We start from the raw sequence: 19,228 nt of genomic DNA, 5'->3' as shown, positions 1-19,228 counted from the left end.
ACCCTCAAATCCTGAGGACGGGATGGACATTGCCAGACGTAGGCAACAGGTGCTACTTACTTAGCTGTTAGGATTTTGTGATCCACATCATCCAGGGAAGAGCTGTGGGCCACGTGGAAGGTGCCAAAGAGTGTGTTTCTCTTCTTTTTTATCTTCTCAGCCTGCAAAGATGAGGCCCTCAGCTTAAAAACAGCAGGGAGTAGAGGTTGGAAAAATGAGAAATGCCTTTCTGTGGCTAGGTCCCCCTCCTCCTAGCACAGCTTTGGCTGCACAAGAAAAAGGAAGAGAAGGGAAAGAGAAAAGGAAGGCAAAAGGAAAGAAAAGAGTAGAGGAAAAAAAATAGAGGCATCAAGAGAAGCAAAGGAATCCCATGGCAGTACCCTAGCCCTGGGAGGATTCTGTCCCCATGGCAGCCTGGGGCTGGCAGAGCCTTCCCTCTACCTGCCACCACTTGCTACATCTTGCCAGGAGGGCAGGTGGGAGCACCCCCATAACTCATTCCCTCCTCTAGAAGCTTGAGGGCATTATCAGGAGCTGTATACTAGGAAAAGAAACAGAACCCAGCACCAGGACATCTCTTAGTCCACCAGGAGGGAGAGGGTGGGGCAGAAAAGAGGAAGAGGAGTAGGTGAAAGGGAAGGAGGTGAGGAGGAGAGAAGACTGCAGCAGGAGGGGAGGTCTCACCCCCTCCTTGGCCACCAGCAGCTGCTTCTCGGCATTTTGCTTCTTGATGTTGTAGTATTGCACCTCCACCTCATGTGTCAGCTGCAGCCACTTCTGAAGGGCCTCTGGAGCATACCATGAGCTGTGTGATTCCAGCTCCTTCTCTGCCTTCCTCAAGGCCTCCCGAACCTGTGCAACCAAGAGGATATAAGTTCATTTACTACAACCATAAGGCTCTCCAATGCCTGTGTATGATACTTCAGAATTCAGAGTTCTTGTCTGCTATCTCATGTGAGCTTTACAACTCTCCCAAGAGGGAGAAAGGGCAAGGATTATTCTCTTTTATATAGTAGGAAGCAAGCTCAGAGAAGGAAAATAACCTACTCAAGGTCACATAATCAGTAGCATCAACCAGAACTCAAATTGAGACTTTTTTGCTGCCAGGCTAGAGCACTCTTTTCCCACACATCCACACAAGATGCCTCTCCTGGTCATGCAGCCAATGTCAACAGTCTTCCCTGCTCTCTTAAGGCATAGGTAAGCTCAGTGAATCATCTTTCTTAGAGTTGGGGTCCATGCTTGAAACTCAAGACATCAAAATGTGGCAGAAAAAGCACTTGACTGGGGAATCTAAAATCTGGTTCTGGTTCCTAGTCTGTCACTCAACTGGCTGTGTGACCCTGTGCTTCCTATAGCAGATCTCAAATCAGTGTGAGGTAGGACTTTCCCCATGCAAACCCAAACCGTAAGTGAAGGGGTGATCTCAGGAGAGAGTGAGCTCTCCATCAGGGAGGTATGTGAAGAGCTCATGTCAGAGAGACCTTAAAAATGATTACTATTCCAGAAGGCGATTGGCCTGAATGCTCTCTGAAGTCTCCTCTAGCCCAGAGGCTTGGTCCACTATCTCCTGTTGAGCAGGGCAGGGAGGCTTTGAAGGGCACTCCTTACAAAGTGAGAAGACAACAAGCATGCCGACACTAACGCAGGCACTGCCAACAGAGACCAAGACATGAAAGGACCAACGTGTAAGCAGAAAAGTCCTCACTGACTTCTTAGCAAGGAGCATACAATGAAGCAGACAGTCACAAAGCACTCAAGTGTGAAAGGTCTAAAAGTACATCAGACCCAGTACATCTCACCCAGGCTACCAGTAGAAGTGATGCCCTAACTTCCCCATCTGACCTTTGGCTGGTCAGAATCCCAGAGCGGTCTCATTATGCCCAACTTCATCTAGTGAGGCAAGCATCTCATAGCAGGCCTGAGGTCCTCTCCACAGCCTACAGTGGACCGGGAGGGCCTTATCTAAGGACAGAACACCTTTATTCCTTTGAAAGCTAACGAGAAGACCAATCTTCATTTGGTTTTTGTTCCTTAAAAAGGAAACTATAAACTGGCCCACTCCTGGTTTTGTAGATTTACAGTGAAGAACAGATACTTTAGAATCTAATGCATTAAGTCTGAAAATGTATGATCAAGTGCTATATTAAAAGCAGGTAAGGGAATGGGATAAGCTGAGAAGGGGAGAATGGAGAGAGAAAAGAAAAAAAAGAGCACATAGAGAGAAGTGTGATAGTCGGGGAGGTGGGAAGAGGCTGGCCTAACAGGCTCGAAAACTGGATGTTTAATGAGAGAAACAAGGACAAAATAGGGAACGGGGTAGATGGGACGCAAAAAGACAGAGACAGGCACATCTTGTCACACACAAATAATAAATGCCTGAAGGAGAAGAAGACAATAGCTAGAAGCTGGGACAAGTCAAAGTTCACTGATCCTATTCTTTTATTCTATGGTGTGGTTCTCAACCTTGTCAGACACTAGAATCATCTGGAAACTTCCAAAATACTAATATCGAGGCCCTCACCCAGAGATTCTGATTTCACTGATCTGGGGTCAAAAAGCATCAAAGCATCAAAAAGTTTTTAAGGCTCTCCAAGTGATTCTAATATGTAGCGAAGTTAATAACCACTGATCTGTGTGCTTGAAAGTGTTATCGCCTGACTTCCACTTCCCCATAAGATGCAGTAGGTCATGACAGAAGAACTATTCTGATCCAACACAACATCCAGAAAAAGCTGCATAAGTTATAAAAATTGTGAAAATTTTCAAAAACATCAGAGAGTTGTAGAAACAATAAAGACTAGGTCTGCAGTTCTCAAAATGTGATCCGGGGATCCTCCAACAACCCCAAAACCCTTTGAGAGCATCTATGAGGTCAAACTATTTCCACTATAATACTAAGACATTATTTATCTTTTTAACTCCCTTTCTCTGACAACTGAACTGCGGAGTTCTCCAGAGGTGACATGATGAGTGATATCACAACAGACTGAGTACAGTCACTAACATAAGAATCTCGCAGTGTACTAAGCCGGACATTAAAAATATGTGCAAAATTATTTTAAAAAAAAAAACCACTCTTCTCATTAAATTATTTTTATTTTGGAAAATGTAGTCATTTTTCATAAAAACACATTTTTGGGGTTAACATGTAAGGAATTTAATATACTTATTTTATTTATTTATTTATTTAAGATTTTATTTTTCCTTTTTCTCACAAAGTCCCCTGGTACAGAGTTGTGTATTTTTAGTTGTGGTTCCTTCTAGTTGTGGCATGTGGGACGCCGCCTCAGCATGGCCTGATGAGCGGGGCCATGTCCACGTCCAGGATTCGAACTGGCAAAACCCTGGGCCGCTGAAGCGGAGCACGCGAACTTAACCACTCGGCCATGGGGCCGGCCCCTAATATACTTATTTTAAATAAATTAATAAATATTTCTAAATTTTTCTCAGTTTTAATTTCTAATAGGGTAAATAGCAACATATTGCCCCCATAAAAATGTTCTTTGAGGTCCTAAAAATTTTTAATAGTAAAAGGGTCTTGAGACCAAAAAGTTTGAGAACCACTGGACTAGATGAATGAAAAACCCAGAGAGGGAAAAGCTTTTCTAAGGTGAGCTGATAATTGTCATCCATTTTCTTCCCTGGAGGCATTTGATGACTCTAGATGAGGGCTGAGAATTGGGCCTGGCCCAGGCAGGAGGACTCCATTGGGGCACAGAGAAACCAATCTAGCTTTCGTTGGTATAACAGACTGGAAATTGAGGGGTCCCCAACATACATCCAGTTTTTGTTTTTGTTTTTGTTTTTGTTTCTGAGGAAGATCAGCCCTGAGCTAACATCTGCCAATCCTCCTCTTTTTGCTGAGGAAGACTGGCCCTGAGCTAACATCTGTGCCCATCTTCCTCTACTCTATATGTGGGATGCCTACCACAGCATGGCATGCCAAGTAGTGCCATGTCCGCACCTGGGATCCAAACCGGCGAACCCCAGGCCGCCGAAGCAAAACGTGTGCACTTAACCACTGCACCACCAGGTCAGCCCCACATCCAGTTTTCTTTTTTGGGCATTTACTGAGCCCTGGGGCTGTGCAGGAAAATAGGTAGCTAGGCCAAAGAGTGGAATAAAGTCTCCCATAATTTCATAATGCTTAGGAGATAAGATATTGAAAGAAGGAGGGGACCTCTGTAGTTGTAAAACTACAACCCAGTTCCAACATAGCTCAGTCTCTGTTCGGCTTGAGGTGACCAGCTCCTCGCCTTACATACCTAACAGAAGAAAGGGGGAACCCTATATCTGATGGAAGATAAAATCATCTGGAGCCTCTATTATTTTTTATACACACTGTCTAGCATTACATAAAAATAAATTACTAGACATGAGAAGAGACATGAAAATGATAATCAAAAGGAAAAATAAGCAGTCCCATAAATGATCCAGATGTTAGAGTTACTAGACAAGGACTTTAAAATAACTCTGATTGAAATGTTAAGGAAAATACAGGAAAAGATGGACACAATAGATGAAAACATGGAAGTTTTAGACAGAAAATTAGAACCTATGAAAGAGTAAAATGGGCATTCCAGAACTGAAAAAACACATTATCTGAGAGTAGGATTCCACTGAACAAGTTAAACAGCGCAACAATCACAGCAGAATATAGGATCGGGGAACTCAAAGACAGGTCAATAGAAAATAACCAAACCAAAGCACAGAGAGAAAAAAAGGACAGAATAAAGCATAAGAGATGCATGGGATACAGTTAAAAGGTCTAACATAAATATTGGATAGCCAGAAAGAGAGGGGAGAATAGAGCAGAAGCAATATGTGACACTAAAGAGAATGAATCTTCTGCAGTCGTTAGACAAAATGCTCTATATGTGTAAATGAGGTCAAATTGATTAATTATTTTTAAATTTTTTATATCCTTACTGATGTTTTTGGCTGCTTATTATTGAGAGAGCTGTGTTAAAATTTCTAACTTTCATTATAAATTTATCTAGTATCCATTTAGCCTTTTCAACTTTTGCTTTATCCTTTTTTTTTTTTGAGGAAGATTAGCCACCATGCCGGCCCCATGCTTTATACATTTTTAACCTATATCATTAGGTATATCGAAATTAAGAGTTGTTATATATTACTGTTGAATTCACACATTTATCATTATGAAATGTCCATTTTTGTCTCTAATAATTCTACTTGCTCTAAGTCTACTTTGATATTAATATAGCTACCCCTGCTTTATTTTGCTTAGGGTTTGTGTCATACATCTTCTCTCATCCTTTTACTTTTAACCTTTTTGTATCCTTATATTTAAAGTGTGTTTCTTGTAAACAACATATAGTTGGGTTTTGTTTTTCTATCCAGTCCAACACTCTTTGCCTTTCAATTGTATTGTTTAGTCTGTTTACATAAACCAAGTCTCAACACATTTGAAAGGAATGAAACCATACAGTATATGTTCTCTGACCACAGTAAAATTAAACTAGAAATCAATGAGAGGGATGCCGGCCCTGTGGCGCAGCAGTTAAGTTCGCACGTTCCACTTTGGTAGCCTGGGGTTCGCCAGTTCGGATCCCGGGTGCAGACATGGCACTGCTTGGCAAGCCATGCTGTGGTAGGCATCCCACATAGAAAGTAGAGGAAGATGGGCACGGATGTTAGCTCAGGGCCAGTCTTCCTCAGCAAAAAGAGGAGGATTGGCAGCAGATGTTAGCTCAGGGCTAATCTTCCTCAAAAAAAAAAAAAAAAAACAGAAGAAGAAGAAATCAATGAGAAAAATAACTGGAAAAGTCCCCAAGTGTTTGAAAATCAAGCAAAACACTTCTAAATAACCACGGGTCAAAAAAGAAACAGTAATAGAATTAGAAAATCTTTTGAACTAAATGATAATGAAAATATGAAATATCAAAACTTAATAAATATAGCTAAGGCAGTACAAAGATGGAAATTTATAGCTCTAAAGGCATATATTAGAAAGGATTAAAGGTTTAAAATCAATAACTTAATCTTCCACCTCAAGGAGATAGAAAAATAAGTACAAGTTAAAATTTTTTTAAAAAGGTGCAGGACTTCTACACTGAAAACTACAAAACATCGCTGAGAGAAATTTAAAAGACCCAAATAGGTGACAGGATAAACAATGCTCATGGATTGGAAGAATAATTTGGTTAAAATGTCAATTTTTCTCCACATTAATCTATAGATTCACTGAAAAACAATAAAAATCCTAGCAAGGCTTTTTTGCAGGGAGGGGGCAGCAGAATGACAAGCTAATGGAAAGGCAAAGAACCCAGAACAGGCAAGGCCATCTTGAATAAGAATAAAGCTGGAGAACTTAACACTACCAGATATCAAGACTAATTATAAGACAATGTGCTGTAAGGATAGACAACAGACTACAGAACAGAACAGAGTATCTACCTGGGGAAAAAAGAACCCTGACCTTCTACTTCATATCATACGCAAAGATTAACTTGAAATAAACCATATCCCTAAATGTGGAAAGTAAAACAATAAAGCTTCTAGAAGAAAATTTAGGAAAATATCTTGGGGGTAGGATAAGATGTCTTAAACTGGACACAAAAAATACCAACCATTTTTTTAAAAAAATAAAAAATTGATTAAATTGGACTTGATTAAAATCAAGAACTCTGTTCATTAAAAGACAACATTAAGACAGTAAAAAAGCAAGCCACAGGCTGGGAGAAAATATTTGCAATATATATGCACATATATTGAGAAAAAGACTTACTTCCAGAATATATAAATAACCCTTACAAATCAATTAAGAAAAAGACAGACACCCCAATTTTAAAAATGAGAAGAGATTCCCAAATGAAAAGGTCAATAAATTTATGAAAAGATGTACAATATTATTAGTCATTAGGAAAATGAAAATTAAAATCAGAATGAGATACAACTACATCCCTACCAGAATGTGTAAAATTAAAACGCCTACAAATACCAAGGTTGTAGCTCAACTAGAACTCTCACACATTGCAGATGGTAGTACAGATTGGTATAACCATTTTGGAAAACTGTTTGGAAGTTTGTAAGAAAGCTAAATATACAAATGCCTTATTATCTATCCCACAGAAATAAGTGCTTATGCCCATCAAGAGACACGTGCAAGAAGGTTCATAGGTGTTATTCCTAAAAGGCAAAAAAACCTGCAAACAAACCCAAACATCTATCAACAGGAGAATGGATAAATAATTTATAGTATACAATGGGTTACTACTCAGCAATGAAGATAAACCAACTCTCACTACATGCAATAACATGGATGACTCTCACAGACATAATGTTGAGTGAAAGAAACCAAATAAAAAAGAACACGTACTGTATAAGACCATTTACAGAAAGTTAAAATCAGGTGAAACTAATCTGGTTTAGAGATTATGATTACAGTTACCTTTTGGATGGAAAATTGACAGGGGCGGGGGAGGCAAAAATGAGCCTTCTGGGTGCTTAAAAGGTTCTATTACTTGATCTGGATGGTGGTTACCCAGTACTTGCATGTGTAAAAGCTTGCCAGCTGTATACTTATGATTTGCACACTTTACTCTATGTAAATACCTCAGTAAAAAAGGAAAAACTATTATCATCTGTTATTTGCTCTTCTTTGAAAATCACAGTGACCATTTTTTGCAATTTTTCCACTACTCTTATTGGTAAGAGTCAAGTGACTCTTGGAGATATTTTTTGAGCCATATTTCAAAGTCCTCACACATGAAACTTTCCAGACAGACCTTTGGCCCCTGCCCTTTAACCCACTCTTGCTTCAGGGTGTCAAGGAATTTGCAGACTCTCCTACCTGCTCCAACTCCTCCTCAGCGTATTTTTGGCGGCTCCGCTCATTCTCGGTACCCTCCCGTAGCTCCTTCAGCCGCTGGGCTTCCTGCTTGGCAAGGTTGATCTCATCACGCAGCTTCTTCTCCAGATGTACCTTCTCCACTTCCACTGTGCGGTGCTCCTCCTGGGCCTTGTGCAACCTGCGGGGCAATGCAGGGAGCTGGAGGAGGCCAGGCAATGGGGGCCAGCCAAGACACCATGAGTCATGGCATCAAAGAGGAAAATGAAGGCTCCAGCACTCAGCACATATTCTCTCTACTCTGCTGACTATGTGGTTCTGAGTTAGTTCAGGGTCAACAGAAACCATAGCTGTTACCATAATTCTTACTTTGGCCATCATTTTGCTACCAGTAATCAGGGATGTGGAGCTAGGTTTCTGTGTATCTGAATCCTTCCTCTAAGGTGTCTCACATACTAAAATCACAACTGCTAGTTTACAAGGTAGGTCACATTTGTCCTCTCTGCAGCTAATGATACATTGCATCAATATCAGCATAGGACAGGTGTGTATATGAAAGTTTAGAGAGGGGAAGTAACAGTAGGTACACCTAAGACTAGAATTCCAATCTGTATGACTTCAAATGCCATAGTTATTTCCCTGATACCAGGGTATCTGGAAGGTTTGATAAATGTAGACTACCCTGCAAGCTAGACCAAAGATCCAGAGAAAGGCTGATGGCTGAGATATGACTGGGGTGCCAGGGGGTATGGGTGGGGGTGAGATTTAAGGAAGATGAGAAAGGAACTATTGAGCTGTACTTCTTGGATTCCTGAGTACCTGCTCCCAGAAGCACAGAAAAATGAAATTCATGCCAAAAGGGTTGAGCAAGACTTGGGAGAGTCCCTTGCTGCCCCCGGGCCTGAGTCCCTTTCCTAAGTATCTTCCATGGTAGGTAAGATCTCAAGGGCTTCAGTTATAATGAAAATATACCCTGTACCTACCCAAACATTCCTTCTGTTCACTGACAAAAGCTTCCATCTAGCCAAGCAAGCCTTCTTCCTTCCTCCCTTCTTTCCTCCACATATCTATGTTAATCCATTCATTCATTCATTCATCCATTTATTCACCAGGTACTTTCAGGTGTCTACTAAATGCAAAGGCCTGTGCTAAGTCCTAGATATATGGAGATGAATGAGAAAACTGTCCCTGCCACTGAGGAGCTCGTGGTCTAGTCTGACATAGACAAGTAAACAGATAACTGCACACAGTGTGATAAGTTCCATAACAGAGAGATATACAAGGTGTTGGATGAGACCTATGGATGGAGTGATCAGCTCTGCCTGAAAGGAGTCAGGGAAGGTGAGGCCTGGGCTAGATTCAGAAGAAACAGTAAGAGTGTGCTAATCCCTCTGGAAGAGGGAAAGGACTTAGCCACTGTCAGGTCTTCCTACCTTAGTAGGACCCCCAAGTTACCAGGGGACCAGGAAGGGAAAAGGAAGATGAAGAAGACAAGCAATATATGGCTTAGATTTGAGATACAGAAGAGAAAGGGTAGGCTACAGAAAAGAAGCGCCCACAGAGAAAAGCACTGACAACTGAGTTAATTAAGTAGCTGAAATAGAAGAGGCAGAAACAGGATGCAACCTCTGAAAAGTCCCAAGTCCAGATCTGTCCTTGGCTGCAGCCTCAGAAGATGTGGCAGGATGAGCAGGGAGTGGAGAGGGAAAAAATGTCTAGGCTGTAAGCTCCCTGCTGACAAATCATAGTCTTCTGCCCACTTTGTCCCTGGAAAGGGAGTTGAACCTCCTTAAGGTACACACCAGGTGGCGCCACATGCATAGCTAAAAACAAATCAGAGGCGCCATTTCCTGGCCCCATCTCCGTCCCTTGCTGATTACCCTCCTTTCTAGTATTCTTCCATGACCCAACAGCATGAAATTACACCATTAGGGATTCAATTCTTCAATGAAATATTATCCTCTCTGAAAACAGCCTCTTTAGAAAAGCCTACGGTATATAGGGAGCTCCTTTAAAGTAGAATCAAAACTCACCCACTTTTATAGTCCTAACAGGATCTAGTAGAGATGAAGATCAATAACTACTGTTCGGTGCAGAAATGAGCAAATATATGTACAATGAAGCCTGGCCCCACTCCATCTCCTCTACAGAAGACTGAGCATCTTGAAGACAGCAATCAATTAGTCTCACAAGTAAGAAAATTAGTCAGCCTGACTGCAAGCCCTGGCTCTAAGTCCTGTGTGACTATGGACAAGTCTGTTCCCTGTACGAGGCCTATTCATTTTTAAATGTGAATCAAAATTCCTGCCTGCCTCAAAGAATTACCTTGAAACCCAAAGAAATCCTGACTGGAATGTGCATGTAAGCATTACATTTATTCACCCAAAACATCAGGAACTATAAAAAAGCTCTATGGTGGCTGGCAGTGAGGCCTGTTAAAGTAAGGAGGGACAAGGGGGCACGCAGGCTCTGAACACTGTCAGAGGAGGATACGTGTGTGTGCACTTGCGTAAGCCTGTCTCTGGGTATGTGCGTGCATTTGTTTCTCTAAGTGCCACAGTGGTCATTTAGCTCTGCACGCCTTGGGAAGCAGGGATAGCTGGGAGCTTAGTTTTATCCCCAAACTTGGAATGTCTCCTGCCCAGATTCTTTGCCTTTGGAACGAAAACAGTACATGTTTTTCAAATAAATGAAGCATGAGCACTGCTCAGACAGCAGCATCTAGCCCCCAGTTGGCAAAGGGCCCAGGAACAAGGGGCCCAGCAAAGTAGCCAGCTATCGGCTCAGAGATGAAACTTCTCTTGCCCCCTAGAAGCCCAGCCCATGGAAACGAATCTGATAAAGCTGCCTTTCCTGAGGCAGCACCCTGTCGGTTTAAAAAATTCCTAGCTCGCCACTTACTGATGTGTGACCCCAACCAAAGCACTCACTCTCTCTGAGCCTTCATTTCTTCCACTCTAACATAGGGAGAATAGTACCTACCTAATAGGGTTGTGGTGATTAAAAACAACTGCATTTAAGTACTGAACAATATCTAGCTCATAAGAAATGTTTTCCCCATCCCTCCAAACAAAGTAGTATCTATCATTAAAAAATAACAGAAAAGAGCCAGACTTCATTTCCTTTTAAATAGATTCCTGAAAAGACTTCCCAACTGGAGTCCCTGGGCTGTCAGAATAATTTTCTAAAAGACAGTCCTGAAGTAGGCCTCGCCTCTTCTCAAAAACGAAACAAAGAAAAAACCAAATACCTGTACTGACTCTACGGCTTTCTGCATGTTACTAGACTTCTCCATGTGAGTCTTAAGGAACTAGGAATCTGGCCCCACTCTATACATTCAAACTTAACTACCAGGACCTCGCTACTCATCTTTCAAGGCCACCTCCTCAGAGTCCACATCCACTCATCTCCTGCTTCTGTGACCCTCTAGTCCTCAGAGTTCTCATCCCATCAGCTGGCACCGCGGCACTGAACTGAGTGTGTGCTCACTGCTCCTTCTAATGTGTGAGCTGTGCAGCCCCAGGAGCAGTGAATCCCTTACAGTTCCCAGCACAGACCTGGTTCCTAGATGTCAGGAAGTACTTAGATCAACTGACTGATTGACTGCCTGGCACCTTCTTTTCACTGCTAGATTTTCTACAATAATTTTTAAGCCATGCTTTATCTAAACAGAATCCCAGACTATCAGAGCTGGAAGGCCTTTAGCTCATCCCCTTCATTTTGCTGATGAGGAAATAAGTCCTAGAAGGGAAAGGGATGTACCCAAAGTCATATAACAAGTAAGTACTTATGAGATTTAGATTCCATACAAGAAAGAACTAACGGAATTAAGACGACAGATTTGTGAGTTTTCTTTTAAACAGTGAAGAACAGCTAATTATGTCTGTTTCTAAAGGAAGGGAAGCTATCCAGAGGTAGGAGGAAGGACAGAATGTAGGATGTAGGATGACCGCTAATGAGCCATCCAACTGGGAAAGCTCAAGATAAGCTACACTTGGGGGCCAGCCCAGTGGTGCAGCAGTTAAGTGCACACATTCCGCTTTGGTGGCCCTGGGTTCGCCAGTTCGGATCCCGGGTGCGGACGTGGTACCGCTTGTCAAGCCATGCTGTGGTAGGTGTCCCACATATAAAGTAGAGGAAGATGGGCACGGATGTTAGCTCAGCGCCAGTCTTCCTCAGCAAAAGGAGGAGGATTGGCAGCAGATGTTAGCTCAGGGCTAATCTTCTTCTAAATAAATTAATTAATTAAAATTAAAATTAAAAAAACTTTAAAAATTTTAAAAAAAGATAAGCTACACTTGTCTCCCTTTGAAGCTCAGAGGGAGAAAAGATAGAAATAAGCTTCTGTCCTGGGGAGGAATACTTGCCCATGCAACTGGAATGGCAGGAACCTAGGTTCCCAATGCAGTTTTGGAAGGATGACCGTGCTGGTCAGCCACGTCAGCATGGTCTCTGAAGCTAAATGGCCCACATCCCAGGTGGAAACAAGAGGGTCCCAAGAGCTGGCTGCACCAGGGCTGTGGGGAAGGGGCAGGGCCTTACCTTTCCTGAAGGTCATGCAGACTCTGCTCAGCTCGGTGTAACCCCTCCAAATCCTTCATCATCTTCTTCATGTGCTCCTTGGAGTAACGGTTCTGGATATAGGCAAACCAGCAGCCGCCCACACCAATAACGATAGACACCACCAGCATGAAGTCCTTGAGGTGATTATGGCGGGTCACTGCCAGAGAGGAAGGGCATGGTGACTCAGGTTGCCCACTGCACACTTAGCCTTGCAGACTCCACTGCATCCCCTCCACCATGAAGCCTTCCCACTCAGAGGAATAAGTTTCTCTTCTTAGACACACACTTGCCACATACTTATAGTGTTACTTATAGTAAGCTCTGTGCGTATTTCTCTGCTAAGTCAAGGCCTAGTTTGGAAAAGATGAGAGGCCTTAGAGCAATACAGGGAGCTTATTAAATCATGCTTCCCTAATGTGCAGTGGGGAGAACCAGGACCTTCTCAAGAGATCCCAGCCATCTCTGGACTGCGAGAAGCCCATGGGCCCAGATGCAGTGGCTTCCGTCCTCCAGAGTAAGCCAAGCTAGGGAGCTAGAGTAGGTAGTAGGGGATGGCTGTAAATGGGATAAAGCAGTGTCGCTAGAGCTTCAGGTCTGGCAGTGGGACTGAGGTTACTGCAGGAGCTGGGTCTCCTGGACTGGTAGGCTATGCTAGGTTCAAGGTACAAAGCCCAGATCAGGTAAAGGTCTGCAAGTCTCATGTATGGAGGGCATTTCTAGGCTGTGGCTCAATCCAGAGACCAGGTAAAACAGGAGTAGCATCAAGAGATTGGTATATATGAGACATTACACATGCAGGAATAGAGGGGCAGATCCACCTCCAGAGAATGCCTGGTAGCAATTTGGTGAAGTGCCCCAGTCGCCAGCTGGGGTTCAAAGCAATGCTCAGTCTCCAGAGCAAAACTGAAAAGCTAAACAAGGAACACCACCACAAGATATGAGCAAAAGCCATGTCCTAAGAACTGAGTCAACCAGAAGAGGGCCACTCCTGGAGCCCGACATTATTCCTAGTATACCAGATCTGGGTGCTGAGCCACAGCACAGGAGACCTGAGCGAGGAGAAGAGGGCTGCCACTGTAGCCTCTGCCTGGCTTTATTAAACTTGGGCTCTCAGAGGAGCCCCAGATGTGGGAGTCAGGGAAGGAAGAAAAGAGCGAATGACCGCCTGTGCTCAGAAGGTTACCCTCAGCTTGGGGAGCAGGAGGCAAGACTGATAGGATTCCAGTGCCTAATAAGGACAAGGGGCTGATGGGAATCCAAAAGGACCCAGGTGGAGCCACCAAGTTGAGGCAGAGTCTAGACAGCAGGAAAAGACACAAGAAGCTGAGGCCCAGTTTGACAAGAAGGGTTATATGCATAGCTTCTTATCGAAAGGCTGAGCAGCAGGACATGGGGATGGTGTGGGATCAAAGACAGATTAGCAAGTTCTCTTTCCATCTAAGGGAGAGGAGTTACTAGGTCTGGGATGGTAGCCACGTCCTTTACACATTTATGCCAGACTCTCATAGAGAAAACTGAGGGTCCTTTAGCGGCCATCCTCCAGCATCCAGGTAGGCCTACACTTCCAGCCGCCTTCAAGTCCTCACTCTCCTATCCTTCAGGTGCCAAGAAGAGAGATCTCTGTAGCATAGGGAGCTGCCTTTCTTTCTGGAATACACCTGCCTCTAACAGAGCCTCTACCAGAGGTTGGGGTACTCTTTCTCTCTCTTGTTTGTTAAGGACTTTTAATCTTGGCTTCCCAGGGTTTCTCAATTCCAACATCCCCTTTATATTCCTACCAAAAGTCAAACAAGACTCTAGTTCAAACAAGACTCCATGCAACCAGCACTCTCCCCCTTATCTCCAACACTTCAAAGTTCTTAAGGTGGGCATGCAGATAGAGCATCTATCTGTTCTATTCAGTCCCTTATTCTACCTTGTCCAGATGGATTTGTAACAAGACTCTACTTTTTTTCTAACTTCATATTCTCATCCAAGTCATGAATAAAAATACTGAGTGACCAGGGCCAAGGATAGGATCTAATAGTCACCCCTTCCTCTAAGGTAACACTGTCCTACCTATCAGTACCCTCTGGATCTCTTCAACCAGTTTTGATTCCACTTAAATATATAAGCATCCCCTCATACATCCCTCTGCCTTGTCAAACGCATAGCTGAAGTTCAGATATATTGCCTACCACATCCCATGAGCTACCAAGCTTGGTGGGGAGAAAGTGAGTCTAATCTGGATGATTTACTCTGTGGCCCCTAGTGATTATCATTGTCTATATGCTAGTTCTCAGCACAGCACAGACCAGCACACAGGAGGCACTCAATAAATATTTGTGAGGTTGAATCTTTACTGGTAAACCTCAAGTAAGATATGTCCCTCTCCTTAATCCACATAAGAAAGGAAGGGAAATAGAGAAAATATACTATATATCAGGCATTTATATTCATTATCTCTAATTCTCACAACTACTCTATAAGGTAGGTATTAGTATTCCCATTCTATAGACCAGAAAACCGAGGCTCCCTAGCGGCACTGACTTGCCAGAGTTCATAAAAAGTGACAGAGCTGGGATTCAAATCCAGATGTGCCTGACTGCATGGTCTTTCTGCTACAGCCCATCTTCTTACTACAGCTTTCACATTCATGGAGCAGGCATTGTTTCTGCTTTGTTGCAAACTTCTCTCACCATGGAGATGCCTATGTCTCCTGATCTAGCCTGAATGCGACTCTAAGAATTCAGCGGCCTAAGTTTTCCTCCCAGGCAACATCCTGGGAGCTGACTGTGGCACTGCCATCAGGACAGTGAAGACCCAAAGGTCAAAAGGCCAGGCCTTTAAGGTTAAACATAAGGCCTCATATAAAGAAATTCTTGTTCCATCAAAGGAAGTATCCTGCACTGAGTATCAGGAAGTTTGGATTCTATGCCCCAATGTGTTAAGAAATTGTCTTCCCCCATCTGGATCTCAGCATCCTCAGCTGTAGAATGCGTTATCACAGAATTACTAAAGAGATCAAATGTGTAGTTGTAGATGAAAGTGCTTTGAGGTGTTTTGGAAATATTCAGACGGACATATCCAGTAGGTAATGAAGCATGTAGATGTAGAGTTGGAGGAAGAGGCAGAAGCTGGAGAAGTAGAGGTGAGAATTGTCACGTCCCTTCAGTGGAGCTCTGGCTGAACCCCACAGTCCTAAGGGAATCCGCGATGGTTAATTTTATGTGTTAACTTGACTGGGCAAAGGGATGCTCAAACAGTTGGTAAAACATTATTTCTGGGTATGTCTGTGAGGTTGTCTTCATAAGAGATTGGTATTTGAACCGGTAGACTGAGTAAAGAAGATCATCTTCATTAATGTGAGTGGGCATCACCCAAACATCCTCAGGCCACTGAGGGCCAGAACAGAACCAAAAGGCAGAGGAAGGGCAGATTTGCTCTCTAAGCTTAAGTTGAGGCACCCATCTTCTCCTGCTCTCTTACATCAGTGCTCCTTGTTCTTGGGTCTTCAAACTCAGACAGGGACTTACACCATTGACCCTCTGTTTCTCTGGCCTTTGGACTCAGAATGAACTACACCACCAGCTTTCCTGGTTCTCTGGCTTGCAGATGGCATATCATGGGACTTCTTGGCCTCCCTCATCATGTAAGTCAATTCCTATAATAAATCTCCTCATATATACACACACACACACACACACACACACACACACACACACACATCTCCTTTTGGTTCTGTTTCTCTGGAGAACCCTGAATAATACAGAATCTGTAAACCACTGTATCAGAAAAAGAGAGGAAAACAGGGAAACCAAGAGTCTACTCTAGGGGCTGGCCCGGTGGTACAGTGGTTAAGTTAGCACACTCCACTTCAGCGGCCCAGGGTTCACGGGTTCAGGTCCTGGGTGCAGACATACACTAGTCATCAAGCCATGCTATGGTGGCGAACTATATACAAAAAATAGATCAAGATTAGCACAGATGTTAGCTCAGCACCAATCTTCCTCAAGCGAAAAAAGAGGAGGATTGGCAACAGATGTTAGCCCAGGGCCAATCTTTCTCACACAAAAAATTAAAAGTTTACTCTATGCCTTACTAATGATGTATTTCTTCCCATCATAAGCCCATTCCCACTCTTTTTTTTTCTTAGAACATGTCGTTATTTTACTGATTTGTGCCATACAATCTAAGAAAAACAAGTCAGTTTGCTCCACCAAAGCAGTACCACCCAAGACCTTGCACCCCAAGAGCATCCCCACCCGAAATAAACACACAATGGAAACAAAAACCAAGTCATGTTATGCAAACTCAGCTTCGAAACAAATTTCTTATCCTTGCCCACTCTCATTATTGCCTGCCCTAACTGCCTGCTCCCCAAATTCTGAGACTGGGAAATACTTTTCCAGGAAGCCAGTAAAGAAAAGCTGGGCCATATCCCCTTACTGCCCCTACTGGGGAGGGGGCTGGAGAACTCTGTATTTGGTTTTGGTTTTGGTTTTTCCTATCTACCTTTATACCTGATAGGGGAGGAAGAGAAGGAAGGGAAGTTGGTAAAAGAAAGGTGCCTAGTTTCTAACAGAAGCTGTGCCCACATTGGGGAGCACGCTGCCCTTCCTATGGCCCCTGCTCACATGCGCCCAGGGACACACAGCACTGCCTCCCCAGCAAGGCGGGCACCACTCTTCAGGGGTGATCAGACATGCCAGCTCCAGGGGTTGCAGAGTCACGTCTGGTCAGGGGTGCTCTCTATTCCCAGTCTTCAATTCCTACCACCTTCCAGGCTCATTACAGTCCATAGAGATCCTTCCATTCCTCCTCCCTTGATCTAGGATTCCCTGGTCAATCCACTCTTTGGACAGGTAAACATGGGTTATCTGTTGCTATATCTCAGGGACTGCCTTGTGTGTTTTTCGGCTTTCATGCCAGTCACTTTCTGGTAGTCTGTGAGTTCCTCAGGGCCAGGGCATAAGACTGATTTATCTCTGTAACCCCAAACTTAGTATACGGCCTGACCAGAGCAGGTACTCAGCAAAGGTGGAAAGGAGAGAAAAAAGGAAGAACGAAGGGAGATTTTAGCCAGAAAGGATAAAAAGAGCATGTGGAAGGCAAACACCAGCTTCTGGGGACAAGAAGAGTACAGCCAGCTATCTTGCACAGCGCCTGCACAAGCTCAGCTCTCAGAATCCACCTTGCACTCAGTGAACACAGCTAGGGCAGAGAGACCATGGAGGTTTCATGAGAGCAGATGTGGCTGACTAGGTGAATAGAGATAACCCAGAGAAGCTGGCTAGGACCTGGGGAGCCAGAGGGTGGCAGAATTCCCAGCCTGAGTATTGCACACAGATTTTAGCAAAACGAGGTCAATGCAATCAGGCCTGAGGCAAGGGAGGAGGGTATAAACAAAAGAGATGCTGACATGTTAACAGAGTCAGGGATAATGGAGAGAATTCACGGTACCAGTTAGCACTGAGAAAGTGAGCCTCTAATCATTATCACTTTCTGGAATCCCCTCTCCCAGGCTATTCTCTCTAGCCTCTTTAATGCCCACAATACCCTCCCCCTGGCAGATACAGATATTCAACCGTTACTGCCAAAATATGTGCTAGGAATTTCTTTTGTTATTTACATAGCCTTCTGTGCTGAGGTGTCTGTTTAACCTGTAAGAGCCATTCCTGGGCCCTCCTCCCTTCTGGTTATAGCCCAGAAAGTGCTTTAGCTGCCTCAGCTTTCCACAGACACTCCACAGGGAGCAGTTCTCCCCACAACCAAGCTGGGCCAGATTCTTCTCCCATCTCCCCGCAGTCCAGTCCTGTAGCTCTGGAGAAGCCAACCCTCCTTCTGTATAACTTCTAGCATACATTTCCTGGCACCTACTCCTCGCTGGGCCTTATGCTAACTGCTGATGACAGATAAACAAAGCTGTTTCTACCCTAAAGAGTTCCCAGTTTAAAGGGTAACAGACAGGGAAACAGACTGTTATAAAGAAAGCAGGTACAAAGGGCTGTGTGTTCCCAGAGGAGAGTAAGAGGAAAGGGTTTAGCATGCCTGGGAAGAGGCTAGACAGGCATTCTGGAGAAGGTGTGAGGGGTGAGGTGGAACATAAAAGAAAGGAGAAAGAGGGTAAGGATAGAGCTGACAGAGATCACAGCAAGCTTTGCCAGACAGGCAGCCACTCCTGCTTCCCAGGGATTTTTCCCCATTATCCGAGCCACTGAAGAAAGAAGACAGGAGTAGTCTTGTCTTTTCCTCTCCACAACTCCCCCCAACCCCAGCAATTACTCTGCAGGCCTCTCTCTGCACCCTTCTCAGTACTTCTGCTGAAAGCACAAAGGGCACCCCAGCCCTAGCCCAGGACTAACCACGGCAGGCATACACTCGAATAGAAGCCACTTTTATTTAGGGGAAATTGGGGCAGAGAGAACCTTAGGAGTGTGCCCAAGGTCACAAAGCTACTGAGGGACAGAACCTGTTTGCTTGATTTCAACGCTGAAACTCTTTAATCTTGTTTGCTCTAACAGAAGTAGAGGGTGGGATAATATAGTAGAAAAGAGCACTGAAATAGAAGTTACAGACCCAGGTTTGAGTCATGGCTCAGCCACTTAAAAGCTGAATGACCTCTAAAAACTCACCTCATCTCTCGGAGCCTCAATTTCTTTGAGAAATTATGTGCAGAGGAGAAAAATCTCCCTCAATGAATGATCTGCTGCTGTAGTGAGACATCAGCTTAGGCCTCAAGCTAAACTCTGCCTTTGGGCCTTCGTCTCTCAGAGCATACCCAACACCTGACTACTGGCACTGTTAGGAGAGCCCCAGATGGGCCTGCAAGGCTAGAGGCAACTCTACAGGTGGAAAGGACTGTAAAGG

At 43.9% G+C, this 19,228-nt stretch overlaps 1 protein-coding gene across 17 annotated transcripts in view; it reads right to left on the bottom strand.

Annotated features, from left to right (window-relative positions):
* The window catches only part of STIM1 (stromal interaction molecule 1), a 172,989-nt gene that overhangs the window by 10,338 nt on the left and 143,423 nt on the right, over positions 1–19,228 (bottom strand). For all 17 annotated transcript variants that reach the window (XM_001499852.7, XM_014741723.3, XM_070274560.1 and 14 more), the window contains 4 exons: positions 12,359–12,536; positions 7,820–7,997; positions 685–852; positions 61–161 (listed from right to left, as the gene is read on the bottom strand). In XM_001499852.7, the coding sequence (XP_001499902.2) occupies positions 61–161; positions 685–852; positions 7,820–7,997; positions 12,359–12,536 (625 nt within the window). The remainder of the gene's footprint in view (positions 1–60; positions 162–684; positions 853–7,819; positions 7,998–12,358; positions 12,537–19,228) is intronic.

This window comes from Equus caballus, chromosome 7 (genome assembly GCF_041296265.1).
Source record: "Equus caballus isolate H_3958 breed thoroughbred chromosome 7, TB-T2T, whole genome shotgun sequence".
Taxonomy (NCBI): Eukaryota; Metazoa; Chordata; class Mammalia; order Perissodactyla; family Equidae; genus Equus; species Equus caballus.
The sequence above is the reverse complement of the archived record's forward strand: the minus strand, read 5'-3'. Positions and strand labels throughout refer to the sequence as shown.